Genomic DNA, 17,211 nt, shown 5'->3' on the forward strand with positions numbered 1-17,211 from the left:
GTCTGTGCTACGTGGACCTAGAAAACTGAGCTCTCCTTTAAAATGTGCTGTACTTCCTGGTCACCAGCGCTGTCATTTGAGTCATTGCTGACCAGGAAGAACTACAGGCTCCATCAAGCCACCAGGAAGTGCACCAGGCTTTAAGGCCAATCTGACATAGTGGCGTAATCAAATAATAAGTAATTACAATTACAACAATGCCGTTTTTCACGTGATGCACTTGGCATCTCCTGAGAGCCTGCAAAATACTTTTCTTTAACAATATTGTTGTAAATTGTTGAAGAAGCCCTAGTATGTTTCTGATATTGATATTTATTTATACATACATTCATAAATATCTCAAATTTGATCAAATAGATAAGATAAAGACACAAAGATCTTGGTGTCAGTGCGAGCAGTTGTGATGCTGATCATGACCGACACCCGCTCTGATATTCATTTTATTTCATTCCATTTCACACAGCACATCTCCGCCAACTAACCAAGCCCGTACACGTCGACAAGATGTGATATTAAAAGTAGAGTTAATGTTAAACCCAAGTTATCTTTTCACTCTGTCGCTCTTCACGTCTTCAGTTGTGTGTTCATGATTTATGATTAACCGGCCGTCCCCCAGCAGCATCAACAGCCTGTGGCAGCTTTGCTTGTCCCACCCGGCGGTTCCAGACAGGTCATACCAAAGGCACTACTCCTTATTTGATTTGCTGGTTTAATCAGCGCTCCTGATTGCGTTATGTCCGTCTGGAGTGTTTGACTTCATCCTATTAAGCGTGGCCTCAGAGTTTCATTCACAGTCAGACGGTTGTGACGTCTCCCTTCACTAATGTAGCACATGACCCGGTCTGTAAGATGGCAGGCGGTTTCTTGCTATATTGTTCGTCTGCAAGTGGAAGTTTTTTGCAGGAAATATGAAAAATGTGTTTCAATCTTGCTAAAATCACTGTTTCACTTATTCTTCTGTCTGAGGTGAAAACATCAACCTGGACTTTACATCTTAAGAATAAAAGTGCCCAAATGATTAGTAGCACATAATTACAGCATATCCAGATACCTTAATGATTTCACCCCAGAATGGATATTCTCACTCGTCTGGTGGATATTAATTGGACTCCTTTTATTCTACGATGCATCCGCTGCTGTCTCCCAAGTGTAAAATAATATTCTCAGACTGGCGTAGGCCGGGAGAAACTGATAGCTGACAAAGCCTCATTGATAGCACAAACACTCTGAAGCATTTCTTCAATGGCTGCATCTCTTCTACTTTTGCTGCAGGCCAGGACGGACATGCATTATTCATGTTTCACCATTCATTTTGAAAATGGAAGAACTTCCTCTGTATTCATTCGGGCCTGTTGTGTCTCCCCGTGGACACAGCGGCGTATTATTGACCCACACTGTAATTTACATGATGTGGATTCCAGGTCTGCGTAAGACTCTGGGCGACCCATATGCCAATACTGATTAATCCGTGATTAGCTAGTATGTGGTATGATTGACTGATTCACTAGCCCATTATTAGCAGCATTAGAGCAGCATAAGACTTCAGCTGATCTTCATTATATGCCTGCAGGACACTTTTATGCCGTGTTTTGTGCACAACCTTCTAGAAATAATCATTAAGTGCAATAGTTTTTTTAGTGTTTAATATAAGACAGTAAGTGTCCCTTTGCTTTCTGCATTTCTGTATCATTTATTTGTTTTCCTGGTCAGTGATCTAGAAGCTCCTACTGTTTCTTTATCTTTTAGCCAAAAGAAACGAGGATGTATTTTTTTTTCCAACTTTAATATTCATTTAATCAACTAGACGACTGACGGTTAGTTAGACGCTTATTTGATAAGTTGCTTTATTGTTTAAAGAACATTTTCTGGAGTTAAACTTACTTTCTTTTTTGACCCGGCTAGACAAAACAAGGGATTTTAATAGTCACATGTGTCATAATTTGTTAAATTGAATTATTTAATAAAAAGTTAAATAGATTAAGTGATGATGTAATTATCGTTAGTTAAATTCACGGAAAGCTGTAATTACAACTTCTAGTATCTGACATGAATCCTGAAGAAAGAGGTTTTGTTCATGCTGTTTGCATGTTTTCCTCCATTAACTGTAAGTGTGTGTATTATTTTCTCAAACTGACGCATCAGTGGGGACTCCGTCAGTGCAGTTGTCCTCTGCCGGGCTCCATGTTGTTGAAGTGCTGTTAATTGTGAGCTCACTGTTGTGTCGGAGCCTCTGCACGCTGGATGTTTTGCTACCAAGCGATCCATATATCGACCGCCTTTTGAGGGATATGTGTCAACATATCTATGGAGGAGGTGTGAGCCTGTCGGTTAGAGGGAGGGCAAAACGCTGAGTCACATCCCAGCAACAGTCGCCTGGGCAACACCTCCATAGTGACCAGCAGGAGGATGATAAGTTGTGTAACATCAGCAGAACCTGCAACGTTTTGTTCCCTCGCTGTTGATTATGCTGTTATCAACCATCTCACACACACACACACACACACACACACTCACACACTCCTCCCTGTCCTGAACTTATCCACGTCCTCAAACAGCAAAATGAAGTCTGACTCGTAGGGCAGCAGCTCCTCAATAATCAACACCCTCCAGTCCCCCCCGGCGTAATTACTGTTTTGATTACAGTTGCAAAGAACAAGGAGAAACGTGAACAAGCTGACAGCTGACTGTCATAATTATATAATTATAGCTTCAAATGTCAGCGGCAGAGAGAAATAGGAGGCAAAATGACAAGTCTAATTGAAGCAGACCACAGTAAAGAGGCTCAGCAGCACAGTTCGTTAGATATGGGAACTGTCTGTCTGAAAAGATAATTGCACATCTTTAACGTGCACTATACACGCTCACTCTAATTTGTCCTGGTTAGCAAGGCTGCACCCCGCTGTGGTAAAGTGTGTGCTCTCTTTAAATCCCACAACTTCCACGAAAACATGAAATGAGTCGAAGAAGCGAAGAGAGTTTGGTGGGATTAAGCGGGATGGTTTGGATTTCTGGTCGTTCTGGACCAACTCCTTTGACTGGAGGTCAAAGAGCGTCACTGAGACACCCCCATGACTTCACCTAGAAGATCTGTGCCTCGGCGCTGACTCTGAAAACAAGCTGAATTGAATTTCCTGGCCACACTGATTCGATTTAGCTCAAAGGGAAGTTCAGTCTGGTGGTGAATCAGTGTGGTTGTTGGCGCAGGGAAAGTTTCTCTTTCCTCTCTGCCTCACATCATAGAGGTTGTGCCAGAGAGGATTAACGGTCTTCAGTTTCACTGCTGCTGTTTGCAGAGGGCTTTTGTTGGCGATAGCTCGTGCTGTGATGTGGTGTTACTATCACAACAAAGTGTCCAGAGTTATTTGTCAGAGGCGAGTGAGCTTCACTGCAACACCAAACATCTAAAGGGAAACGTTCGCCGCTGTTGAAAGCCGTTTTTATATGTAAAATAAATCTGAATTAGAGCCTGACCAATAAAATGGCCGTGCTGATATATGGGCCAATATTAGCTTACTGAAAATTAGGTTTACCATCATTTTCTACCATCGTGACATCATGATTAAAAAGCTTCCTCAGTGCTAGTGGGGACGTTCGTCAGTTAGCGGGGGCCGAGCTTTCTCTCCAAAGCGTGGCATCACTTGATGATATCAGCCAGTTAATCAGCTATCAGCGTATTGCTGCCCCTCTCTATCGCATTAGTGGACGTTTTCATATGCTATTTCATGTTTTTATGTAAAACAGTGAATTTTGGCTGATGTGTATTTATCTGACTTTTTAAACTTTCAAACTTTACCAATGCTGTCGGCCTCAATAAATCCAGTATTGGTCAGAATATTGTGATACAAAAGTTCATTGAGTCTTTAGAAAAGCTTTTTTCATTATGGTAAAATGGTACTTCTCTGGATGAGCAGTATAGATCATGGATGGACGGTACTATCTTTGTGTGATGTTTGTTTTTGTGGTCGATTGGCAGAAACCTGGCGCAGTAGAGTCACACACTGGAGACATGACAGGATGCTCCGGGTGTTCCTTTTTTTTACAGAACCTAAAGAAAACATGCTGTATCCACCACCCATGACTCATCATATACTCTAAAGTCATCCAGCAGTGCAACATGGGGAAGTTAACAAGGTTACATTTCATGCAAATGAGCTTTGAGGACAAACATCTTCCCCATTTACCGGTGATAAAACTTTAACGAGCTCCAGGGTATTTGATAACTACATCTAAACACATCCCTTAGGAAATAAAGTGCTTTATTGTGCACCCATATGGAAAATATAAAAGATTATGTCCTCAATACAAACGCAATTCATGTGCACTTGTGGCCACACCTCAGTCAGCGATGAAGAGCAACACGTTCTTCAGAAAACAGCTCAGCACGTAGAGATTTTCTGCTTTCTACAAGTTAAAAACAAAGTCTGGTTCGCCCTGATATTTACTCGAGCAGGACGTCCTTGAAAACTGAAAACACAGTTAACCTTCTCTTGCCTTGGCACCCACTTTTTTAAAAATCAAATTACCTGTATGCGCCGGATAGAAACAAAAGTATTTTTCACCCGTTCTGAGAAATCCACTTGCTAAATCAATCAGGCTCCAACTCTTCACTTTCCTTTTATTGAGTGTCGCTTTTTAGAGTCTATAGCACACTGCAGGAAAGAAGAATGAAGACAAAAGATCCACATTAGACAGGAAATGGAATCCAGTCAGCTAGATATGAAGGGAGCTCACAAATCTTCTTTTTCACTGAGGAATATGTAGGAATATGGAGTCGCCTATCAGACCGTGAAGGATTAGTGGAAAGCAGGCCCCATTAAATGTATCTATTTTTCTCCTGAACTGTCTTCCCCTCTTTTTCTTTATTACTTTGTGACTCATCACACCTCGAGGCTGATGCTCTTATCTTCAGGTTCTATTTAATCAGTCGCTGCGCTCGGCCAGGTGGGATCATTTTGGTTCACCTCCGTCTCTGCATGTGAGTCATGTTTGTGGGTCCAGATCCTGGTGTAGTTTCCACCGTTTCCACAGGAGGGCGAGGTTTGAGCGACGGTGTGGTGCTGTATGTTGACACGGCTCTGCTCTCTGTGATCCAGCACTATCATTATTATCATCCTGTCATTGTAGGGAGGACGTCCATGTGTCGCTTTAATCTCACAGTCTATAAATACACCACTCGGCTCTTAACGTCACTGCCGAATATCTATCTAAATATTGTCTGAAGGAAGCAAACATTGTGTTTTCAGGTTTTATTCTCTTTTAATGACTGAATGTAACTCAACAACATTTAGTTTTACGTTATTGTTCACTGATCTTCCTTCAAAACGTCAAAATTAATTCAAAGAATATCACAAAGAAGATGACAGACATTTGCACATCTAAAAAGTTTTAACATCTGAATATTAAAGTAATAGAAGCTAATGGTTTATTTCATAGCAAGTTTTTCATAAATGAAGTGATTTGGTACAAATTATACTGAAGGTGAGAGAGAAAATCTCCCTTTAAGCCAAATACATTTTTTTCCCCTATTTGTTTATCATTAGAAACTTGGGCTGCAACTAATGGTTGTTTTCATCATTGATTAATCTGTTGATTATTTTCTTGATTCACTGATTAGATGTTTGGACCATAAAATGCCAGAAAGTGGTGAAAAAGTATCTTGTTTTGTCCGCAACCCAAAGACACTCACTTTACTCTCATAGAGGAGTGAGGAACTATATTCACATTGTAGAAGCCGAGCTCAGAGAATTTAGTTTTTAGTTTTTGTTTTTCATAAGAAAATACTCAAAACGATGAATAAGTTATTGTAATAGTTGGTGATTAATCTAGTAGTTGACAACTAATTGATTAATCGTTGGAGCTCTGCCCGAAACTTTATTCTCCATAAATGTTTAATTGTAAGCTTGCCTGTAGAAATGTTTTTCATTTTTCCATCTCTGGCTTTCCCCACGGTAACTTTAACTACGTTATTTCAACGCTCCATAATTAGTACTTCTCCTTCTCCTCTTTCTCTTCCTCCTCACATCTCTGGCCAAGATATACTCAAAGCTGTCCCATGGAAGATGGAACGACGAGGCTCATTAGTTCACTTTATCTCATCATCATCATCATCATCATCATCTTCCTCTCCATCTCAGGCCCCCTGACGGTCCGCAGTCATCTTATACTCCACTGGAAGTCCTCTCGTTCCCTCCCTCCACACCTCATTCCCTCTTTGTTTTACTTCTCCCATCATCTTCACCGCTCGCTCCAGCGCTCACAATGTTTCTGTCAGACTGTCTCTCTAATCTATCAAGGTTTTCTGCACTATGAAAATGTAGTTGTATTTGGGACATTTGGACGTGAAGGGGAAATGTAGCTGGACTGAAATGAAGGACTTGTTAAAGTAGGTCTGTGAGAGTCTTGGAGAAATGTGATCCAAAGCACATAGGGTGTGTTTGAAAAATGATGACTGAGTGATGCGTGAAGGAGAAAGAAAGAGGAAGGTTGAATTCTTTGGAAAATAATCAAAGGTCACCGCGGTCACTTGTGGTTTGCCAGCGAAGACACCAGTTACCTTATTATCCAGATAGAACCGGACTGAAATGTAATGATGGATAAAGACACCAGATGATTGTCTCTCTGCTCGGGCTTTTGTTGTTTGTGCTCTGAGAAGAAGCTGGTTGTGTTTCTTGCTGTCAAAATGACAAAGTTGACTTTTGAATGTATGTGTGAGTGAAATATCTCCATGAGTCCGTCACTTTGAGTCCGTCTGTCTTTGCCTGCACGCTAGCAGCTCACCCGTACTCATCTGTGCAACCCGACAGGCTCACTTCACCTCGTAGACTCTGTAATGTAGCATCCTCCTCACAGCACGGTGTGTCTATCTCCACCACTCCCATCCTTCCCTCCCTCCCCCCTTTATCATCCAGGGCACCGGCGCGTTGCTAAATGGAGTCGGAGCAGCTGTACCACAGAGGTTACTGCAGGAACAGCTACAACAGCATCGCCAGCGCCAGCAGCGACGAGGAGCTGCTTGATGGAGCCGGCGTCATCATGGACTTCCACACCACCGAGGACGACAACCTGCTGGATGGGGACGCTGCCTCCCCAGGTAGGGAGTACAGGATACCTCCAAATGTCTCCCGCAGCCGTATGATTGGTCCTTTTGAGCTTCCCCTCCATGACCCAGGCTTGACGACCCTTGACCCTCACTCTCCAATCAGATAGGACCTCTCCTTGAATTCCCAGTGAGCTTCCCATCGCACCGCAGTCTTTCTTAGGCCTTCGAGCCCAAAATCAGAGTTTATCTCCTGGTTCGGTTTTCCAGACAAGCTGCTGTGTTTGTGTGTCACCCCTCTGCGCACTTCAAGCATGTGTTGCTCTCCTGTGACGCTCTGCCATCTGCCCCCTCCTCATCCTCCATCCACACCCATCAGCTGCTCCACATGCTGTCCTGTCACACCCTACAGACTCCTGCCGTCATAATCCTACCACCCGTTTTGACTGAAAAATGCTTAGAAAACTATTGACAGATATTTAAAAGCCCCATATTATGCAAAATGAGCTTTTTAATGTCCTTTAAAAATAAATGTGTCCCCGATGTGCCTACAGACCCAAATTATGAGAAAAGACCGTCATATTCTCTGTTGAACATGTGACCTGCAGGCTGACTGGCTCCGCCCACTGAAAACCTCGCTGTCCACCATTGTTGTTTTCCTCACTAATGCCAGTTCCCAGCAACACGAACATGTAGAAGGCGAGAGTGAAGCACGCAGGTTGTTCCGTTCTCATAAAACAGAGCGTGCAGAAAGAAACTGAAAACAGCTGCAGCAGCCACGTCTGCTGTGTTTTTGAACATTAAACCTGCAAATACAAGCATGACATTGAAAAACAGCAGAATTTGGGGCCTTTTAAATGGAAAAGAAAGTCTTGTCTTTGTAACCTGCTGATAACAAAATGATCTGAGCTCAGAAGTCTACTTACCCTGAAGTCATGTGGTAACAAGTTGAGGGGATAGTAGCCAAATTAGAGTTTTTGAGCACTCAAGGTAACACACTGTACTACTCCTTTTTCAGACCTTTCAACCAAATCTCATGGTCCTCATCAGCAAATGGAACTGGTTCAGTGACTGAGTAACTAATGAGATTTATTTTTTCTATTTATTTAATAAATAGAAAAATAAATTGGGGAGCAGCAAAGAAAAAAAAATACACCTGCGTTGTAACTAATCGCAACTAACGCTTACTTTCATTGTCAATTAATATGTTGATGACTTTATTTGCCCTTGTTCTTTTTAATCAATCAGTTTCACATTGCTCTATAAAATATAAAAAAAAGTTGTTTAAAATGTCGATCAGTGTTTTCTGAAGCCGAGAACGACGTCCTCAAATGTTTTGTTTTGTCCACAACCTGAAGATATTCAGTTTACTGTCACAGAGGAGTAAATAACCTGGAAAATATTCACATTTAAGAAACTGGAATGGGACAATTCTGAATTTTGAAGACTACTCACAATAATGAATCGATTTATAAAAACAGGTGGCGATTAATTTGCTAGTTGACAACTAATTGATCAATAGATTAATTGTTGCAGCTCTATTGTGTTGAAATTATTTGTGAGTTCAGTTGAACCATCAAATTGATTTAAAGTTTCCCAATTTCTTTAGCTGTTAACTTATTTCCAATGTATTAATTATTTACAATTTTAGCGTTTTACTAACAACTAATGAATTGCTTTATAATGGTTTGTCAGGCTCTCTGAGGAATTTAGTTTCTTTGATCATCATTTTAAATGAGTGTGTGTGTGTGTGTGTATATATGTATATATGTATATATGTATGTATGTATGTATGTATGTATGTATGTATGTATGTATGTGTATGTGTGTGTGTGTATGTATGTATGGATGTGTGTGTATGTAAGTATGACTGTTCTTGTACCAGGATTTCATGGTTTTTCTTGCTCCGTGTTCTCCATCTTGACCTGGTCACCTTGCTTCCTGTTTGCTGCTGTTTATTTTCTGGTCTCACTTCTATGTGTGCTTTTACCTTGCTCGTTCTTCCTCTCTCGGTCTCTTGGCTTGAATAAATCGATTTTTCCTGTTAGGTGCTGATGAAAGGATAGGTGGTAGTTATAATACGGGCACGTTGCAGTTTTTTTTTTTTATCACAAGTGCGTCATCAGCTGGCTAAATATAGAGGCGCTTAGAAGGAGCGTGGTGTTCGCAGTGATTTTAGCTTATTAAAAAAGCTCAGTGATGTATTTATTATGCACTTTTTAGAGGATGTGTTGCACCAACGTGTTTCTGCTGAATATTACTTTTCATTACCTCAGTCGTAGACGGTCTGCCAGAAGTGATCTCTGCCATGCTGCTTCTTATTTGGCTGCCATGCTACATTATTACAGTCGTACCAGTCGTTTCGGTGCAGCCACATTTCTCACATTGAATCAGAAGCTCGGTGGCACTCTGACTGACTGGTGTATCTGGTGTCCCATCCACATCCGATCTGCTGCATCCGCTTTGCTCTTCCTTGTTGAGCAAAGTTGCCAATTCCTCTCTTGTTTCCCCCTTTTCTTTGGTTTTAACTTGCAGTTGATCGAACAGAAAACACACACGCTGAGGGGTTGTGTCAGACGTGTCTGCTGAGCCTGAGTCTCCTTTTATGAACACCGTTTTTTGTTCTGTTTTTTTAATCAGAAAGCATCCACATTGGTCATAAAGAGATAAAGACACTATGTTCTGTTAAATCTCAGATAAGTTATTTCCTGTTCATTTGAATTGGATAATTAGGATTAGCTGCCTCTATTTCAGTCAGTTTGAAGTGTTTTGGGTTGCAGACAGGCTTAGAATAAAGAATTAAGTGCACATGTGTTTGGAGTTTGGTGAAAGTGAACTGGACTACTTTCATGTAGAGAACACAGACACTTTCCCTGCAGCCCTCAGTATGAAGCATTATGTGTTTCTACAGTCTAATGTGCTGTATAACAGAAACTGTAATATTTCTTTAAAGTGAACATCTGCTGCTCAGAAGTCAAGTGTTCAGTGTTGCACATACAGTATATAAAAGCTCACAGCTCTGTGGGAAGGTTGCTGTGATCCTCAAAAGGCCGGCACGTACAATACTCTAAAACGCGGCAAAGGTTACGGTCTACACTAATGGTCTGATGGAAAAAGCTGTGATTCACATGACATGTTGAACGATTTCTGTTGTGCTTTTCCTTCCCCGCAGCACTTCTGCTTTCACACTTTCAGCGACAAGTCATCTTAACACGTAAACATGCTGTTTGACCACCATACGCTTGTATTTTTTTTTGTAGGAATTTAGTGTCTTGAAACTTGGAATGAGTATGATCTTCTTCCATTATCGAATTCAAACAACATTTGCAGTAACACCAGCTTTGTAGAAACACTACTCACAGCAACAGCGATAGATGGAGACCTTGAATTTCATATTATAGTGGTCGTCTGAAGGCTGGCTGCATCTCAGTTGATTGGCTACTGACTTCAGTTGTATGATTTCTAGGTGTATCGAGGCAGTGATGTAACGACTCTGCAGTCTAGACTCAGCTTATTCATTATTGAAAAAGGGTGCCGTGGGTGACCAGGACACACACAGTCCGGCTGTATAGGCGACTGTGTACAGCGCGGCAGACAAAAGTGGGATTGTGATGCAGGTCTGGCCTGGAGGTCGTGCTGTTACCTGAATCGGTGTTGTCAGCTGTGTTTTAAGCTGAATGCTATCATTAGTATTCCAGCAGGCTAGCATTAGCATTCAGCTCAAAGGTTTACAGACAGTTAGCATGTTAACATGTATATTAACTACTGGTTGCTGGGTTTAGCATCACATTTAACATTTTAACATGTTAGCGTTAGCTCCTGAACATGTTATTTAGTACATAATGTGATATTGAGCATGTTAGCTCATTAGATTCAGACCAGTAGAGGATTTTTGAGGTTGATATTGATATTTGGGAGTTAAGAAAAAAAAAAACAGCAAAAAAATACTGATATATTTCAACACACATAAACAAAAAATCCTGACAAAGATCTCTTTAGATGTGTCTTGATGTTATTTTTTTTTTTATTGTGACCAATATACCTCCTGAGCTGGACATTTTATAGTGTACAAATCTACTTTTTACCAAATCACTTTAGCTACAGAGGTAGTGGAGGATGTGTTTGCGTTCTGTGTCTGTGAATAAGTGAGAAGGATTGATTTGCATTTCAGTGTCTCCAGCCTTCTGATTAGCTTCTTATTCTTTGTCTGTGAAACTCTGGACACTTCACTACTAAAGGTGAAAGCACAGATGAACCGTAACCCACCAACTCTTACACTGTCACTGCAACAGTGAGATTCTTCTCTTGTTGCATTAACCAGGTCATTAAAAGGCAAACAGTCATTTAGAACAACTCCTTGGTTTGTCCACAGTAATGTCCGCCTGTGTATGCGGGGGCTCCACCTCCCAGTCCTGATTTGTGTGCGACACCCAGACATGGAGCGGCATTCCCATGAACCAGTTTGGCTGCCAGCCGGTGTGAGCAAGCGTTTCAGGAAATCTCTGGCTCAATGCTCTTCTTTGAAGTTGGTGTGCTGCCTCCCTGTGCTATTTTTACGTAGTTGTGAGGGGTGGGTTCAGCGGAGAGCCCTCCTCTGGGTTATGTCTGCAGTGTGAACAAGTGGCACAGTCGGTCGCCCCGTGGAGACTTTCTGCTGAAACCTTTTGTTTGCTTGGCAGACGCAAAAGGAGATAAGTGGAGTAATGCTGTGGAAAATGTGGGTCCTTGAACTGAAAAGGATTTACCCTGTTTCCTTTTAACTCACTGGATTACAGAGACTTGAGAGATTTTTCTGTCTCAAACTTCATGTTTTTCCGCTGCTTTGACGCCCCGGCTGGGACTCGTTGAGCAGGGAGGGTGCAAACTATGGCAGACAACACCTGTGTCAGTGCCTCCCAACAGGAGCCCTGCTGAGAGGTAAGAGGCCCGCTGCAGCACGAGAGGCTGTTTTTAAATCCTAGTGATGACAAAATTACAGTGTGTGAAATGTCAGGGTCCCATTGTTCGGGCCTGGGAACTACAGCTGCACTGTTTCATATAATAACACGCCATTACACTGAGTTCACCAAACATCTTCTGGCTTGAAATACGGTGACTCTGTGACCCCTTTTGGATTTTTACCCATTAAATCCACCTCAGTTCAGAGTGGTGAGAAGTAGGCGTGTAGAGGGGGGGGGTCCTTCCACATTAGGGTCATTTAAGTCTGTGTCGCATTATGACACAGATGCTACGAGACGTCCAGATGATATCTCATGTTTCATATCCTCCCTGCAGGGTGAGCACAAGATTGACCAGATTGAGCAACTGCTGTTCTCTTTTTTCTTGTTCTCTCTTACAGCAGTTTCTCTTACAATCACAAAATATTTAATTTTCTCTTTGCATACCGAAGGAAAAAGGCCAAAATAACAAGGCAAATTGGCAAATAACTTGCATGGACATTCAATTATTTAATTTTAAACCACAGTGCTTTCTTTCATTTCACCACTGAATAGACGAGTTGATTTTGATTTTATTTGAAGAGTAACAGTCTGATATACTTGAGCTTTCTTTTTCCCAGATTTAAAATCTGTATGCCTCACTAACCAGACTCACTTTTTATGCAAGGTAACATGAGGCCAAGGATTACTGTGGCACTGAAAACTGAGTTGACTGTGATCGCTGTTTTGCTGAGTTTTCAAATATATCATATAGTAGAAACTTTTATGTCTCGCTTATGGATCGGTCACATCTGGCTGATAAGGGAAGTGCTTAGCAAGTTAAATATCTGCCCCAATTCCATCCAGTGGATTGGATCAATGCATATCCACCAGGCTGGAAAATGAACTTTTTAAAATGTGAACATGTCAACGTCTGCAGGCAGATAATTGTTCGAATTCACCAGCCACTCAATAGTAGATCATTATTTTATGTCTAAAATCTACTAGACATTTTTATATTTTACCAGCATTTGGGTGGTAACAAAACACTGTTATATACTGATTAATCTGCAGTATATACTGTTGATCGATCATTTCACTCTACAAGATGTCAAATGATTGTGGAAAAAACAAAAATGTTCAGTTTGCCTTTGTGTGTCAGGGGTAGGAAAGAGTTAAGTTTTAGCTTAAAATGGCTTTTAATTCAGTTTTTAACAAAATTTTTGCGCGAAAATGTTTTGCCAATCAACTAACTGACTAATACTTTAACGTGTGCGATCAATATCCACCTGTCAATAAGCTCCTCAGCCCTTTACCTTTACTTTAACTCCCCCCACACTTGCTCAGAATGGAATATCCCAGTTCAGACGCACACCCCTGTGACCCGGCACCATGGTCTCTCCCATACAGGCTAGGCTCGCTGATATCCCCTAGCAACCAACATGAGTGTGTGCGTACGTGCGTGCGTGATGACATCATCCGCTCTAACAGTCAGCTGCTGCAGTGGAGAGAGAGAGAGAGAGAGAGAGAAAAGGGAGAAAAGGGGGGAGGGAGGGAGGACTGTACACACATATACACACCGTAGACATATTCACTTGAACACACACACACACACACACAGGCCTGCTTGTCTTCCTCTGGTAAACATGGCAGCGGCCGACACACGCAGCGAGCAGTGCGTAGTGAAGCCTATTTTAGCTTAGCTTAGCTTAGCCTCGTCTCAACTGTCAACATGGAGGAGGAGGACGCGGCGGCCGACCCCTATTTGCCCTACGACGGGGGAGGGGACACCATCCCCCTGCAGGAGATCCCCAAAAGAGGTACGCCACATCCCAGTCTTCTTTTTATGTCCTCTCCCTAGTCTCTGTTCCCGCTTCCATCGTCTCCTCACGCCGTTACGATGACAGAGGCCATCCTCCTCTTCTTCATGTACAGTTGGTGTTTGTGACTTAGCCATATGGCAGGCAGACATGGTGCAGGTGAAGCAAACGCTGCCTCATCTGCTGCTGGCGAGGCTGGAAATCGGGAGTGCTACTATGGATTAGAGGCTGCCATTGCTCTGCAACGCTGCATGTTCTGTGGAAGTAAAAACAGCTTCCTGGGCTTCTCCATTCAGCCCTCACCTCTGTGGATGATTAACCTGCACTGTGTGTGTGCACGTTGGTTAGACACAGTTAGATGACAAAAGAGGGCTGATTCGGTATGAAGGCTTGTGTTTGGGCCTGTAAGAAGCAGCGACTGATGACAGCATCATGGGCATCCATTTTAATTTCCCCACAGTGAGGCACAGTCAGGGTTTGGGCTGATACATGTGTGAGCTGGATGTTCATAGATCAGGGCCTTGTGTTGTTAAAGCGTTTCACAATGTTCCTGCAGTGTGAGGACACCTGTTGGCCAGATTTAAGACGCCACCTTACATCACATCACACGTAAGACTCCTCGGGGTGAGGATTGTGCCAAATTATCACTTCTTTTTCTTACACTGTATCCTTGCTTGTCTTTCCTGTGTGGCCCAGAGGGAGCTTTTCCTTTCAGTTGCGTGTGCGTGAGTTGGCTCCTCCAGGCCTTGTTACATTATTTTCGGTGAGCGAGCAGTGACAAAAGGCCCCCAGTGAGTTGAGGAGAGATCTACCGCTGCTTGCATCTACTTTGTGCAAAGGGACGTCCCTACATTCACGCTTGTGTTTCCTCTCTCCTTGCAGATGCAAAGTTTTCCGTCCAGCTCTTCTCTTGAATTCTTCGGTCTCTAGATGACCACATTTAATGGCACGTCCATCAGTCTCTTCCTATTTTAACAGACAGCTTAATGAATCATCTGCCTGTTTTCCATGTTATTGCTACAGACTTTGTAATCAAGATAAGTTCATTTGCTTTAATAGCCTGTGAAACTGGATATATCGTGTGTGTGCGCTACTATTTTTGCAAAAACAAACCACCCTAAGGTCACTTACCTTACACACCGTGGCCTCGTCTCAACTACCCGAAACCAACGTGTCCTGTGTAAACACCCAAAGGAAAATTGTGTGCAAGGGGCATTTAAGTCCTCAAGGTTTTCAGACTTTGATCCATTTATCATCATCAGACTTGTGTGCGACTGCAGGGTGGGGGGGGCACATCAGGCTGGTGTCAGCCACCAGCAAGGGCTCCTCAGGCTGTAAGGAGGTTGTCAGGGCCAGTTTATGATGCTGATCACATGGTGGCTGAGCAGACTAACCCTACTCCAACCCGGCTGACCCACAGTGTCCTAGCCAGCTGCCTCTAAACCCCTCTGATCTGATTTACTCAACAGTAGTAGAGTAGGCCTAATGCAGGGGAATGCAGGGGTGGTCGTTAGACTGAAGTAAACGTGGGATTCCTTCACCTGTTGGACACAGAAACGTCTGGACAAGCAGTCAGCTGATGGTTTCATAGGAAGGTGATGTCAAACACTTCATTTAGAGAAGTGACAGTCAGCAGCCGACGTGGAGTTTAGTCCTGATGCAGGCTGAGCAGAATCGCCACGTCACCGCACTAATGCACAGGAGAAACAAACTGAAGCCTCGTATTTATGTGTGTGTCTTTGTCTGCGTGGCTGCTGATACGTCAGAGCGGGTGCTGGCGACCTGCTGGCATGCTGTCTCCTTCGGCTTCTGTTTTTCTGTGGCGTCACCCTCGCTTGGCTCCACGCTCCTTATCTGACTGATGGGTGGCAGTTGTGCAGCATCGTCAGTACGAGCTTGTCTGATTTATCTCATAGTTGAAAATGAAAATGTCCCTTTCTAATTTACATCCTTTCTGTTCCTACTTGTGTGATGGAAATGTTGCGGTTGTTGCTGCAGTGTAGAGCCGCAGTCTGATCTTTTAGTTCTGTTGTCTTCTCAGACTGACATTGCTGGGTTCAGAACATCGTTTTCTCCCTTCGTCGATATTTTACTCTTTCAGGTGCAAATGTTTTGCAATGAAGAAATTATTCTTTGGAACCATTAAGCACTGAGTTTTTAAGATATGTTAAACTGTTTTTTCATTGCTCTGCACTGGCAGACTTTGCTGAAGTCTTATTTTTGTACAGTTTTCTCTACTGTATGTGATGGGAATGTTCTTGTGCTCCTTTGTGAATATGCTGTTGGTTTTTGTCAATCATGAATCCCCTACAGTGGCCTGTGAGGGACATTAATCCCACTGAGTCATGGATATTTTGCATTTTTTTGTCTTCAGTTTGGGAGTCTGAACAAAAATGCTTTACAACATTCAGCACAAAGCGTGTGTTGTTTTCTGACTGTCGTTACAAAATGAAGCTGTGAACCCATTTTGTTGACTGTTAATGCATTTTTGTTTGAAGGCCACAGATAATTGGACATCTGATAACTTGACGTCAGGTTGAAGTTTCTTTAGGTCTAATACAATGTGGTTTAGTATTATACACATTCACATTTATCAGAAGTCGGCATTAAGATGCTTTATATGAAGTAGATAGTGATTTAAATTGGTCCATTAAGGAATTTCATTTAGAGTAGAGCAAAGTAACTGCAGCTCAAACAAACTCAATTTTATAGTTTACATCTTTTTTGGGCTTCAGACTTAAAGACCCTCCCAGCAGCTGGATGTACAAGATCATCATGCTTTCTAATGAAGTTCCTCACTAACACAAGTTAATCCCTTCTGCTCTCGCTGTCTGTGTAGATACAAAACTATCCGGTTAAACACACTCCCATTAATTAAGGTTGAAACGGGGGTTTTCATGGAAGTACTGAGAAAACCAGCTAGTAATTGGCATTTTAAACATAAGAAATGAATGTGATATTTGTTGGTGCAAAACTAGTTTGGCTGCAGGTATATATATATATATATAATGATTTTGGATTGCATCTCATGTTAATAACAAAAAACATATAAAAAATAATAAAGCAGCCACAAGACATGTCTCATGTTTCTTAAGGGTTGTGGGTTTGACTGAAACGGCTCACTCTCTCGTGTTTACTTCGGGGACATAGAAATTGATGACTCAAAGGAAAGTCGATCGTATAACCATGTAGAAATATTGTTTAAAATGGAACACAGCTCTAATTTTTTTTTTTCTTATGTCCAGTCAGAAAGGACAGAGCTCAGCCCTTATAAAACAGAGACATTCATATCAAACTGCTTTTGTTCAGTCAGCAACTGAGTCATCTTCATCCCACCTCGCCTTCACTTACACACACACACACACACAGGTCAGTCCAGACTGTAGTCGTCACTCTGAAATCAAAATGGAGAATGATAGTATGCGTCTTTCTGCCAAGC

General features: G+C 42.2%; 1 protein-coding gene across 1 annotated transcript in view; it reads left to right on the forward strand.

The window, feature by feature from the left end:
• Positions 1-17,211, forward strand: part of clcn3 (chloride channel 3) — a 38,286-nt gene that overhangs the window by 1,250 nt on the left and 19,825 nt on the right. The window contains exon 2 of the mRNA XM_070854799.1: positions 6,909-7,090. Within this exon, the coding sequence (XP_070710900.1) occupies positions 6,928-7,090 (163 nt within the window). The 5' untranslated portion in view covers positions 6,909-6,927. The remainder of the gene's footprint in view (positions 1-6,908; positions 7,091-17,211) is intronic.

The sequence above is a fragment of the Pempheris klunzingeri genome, chromosome 23 (assembly GCF_042242105.1).
Source record: "Pempheris klunzingeri isolate RE-2024b chromosome 23, fPemKlu1.hap1, whole genome shotgun sequence".
Lineage (NCBI taxonomy): Eukaryota > Metazoa > Chordata > Actinopteri > Acropomatiformes > Pempheridae > Pempheris > Pempheris klunzingeri.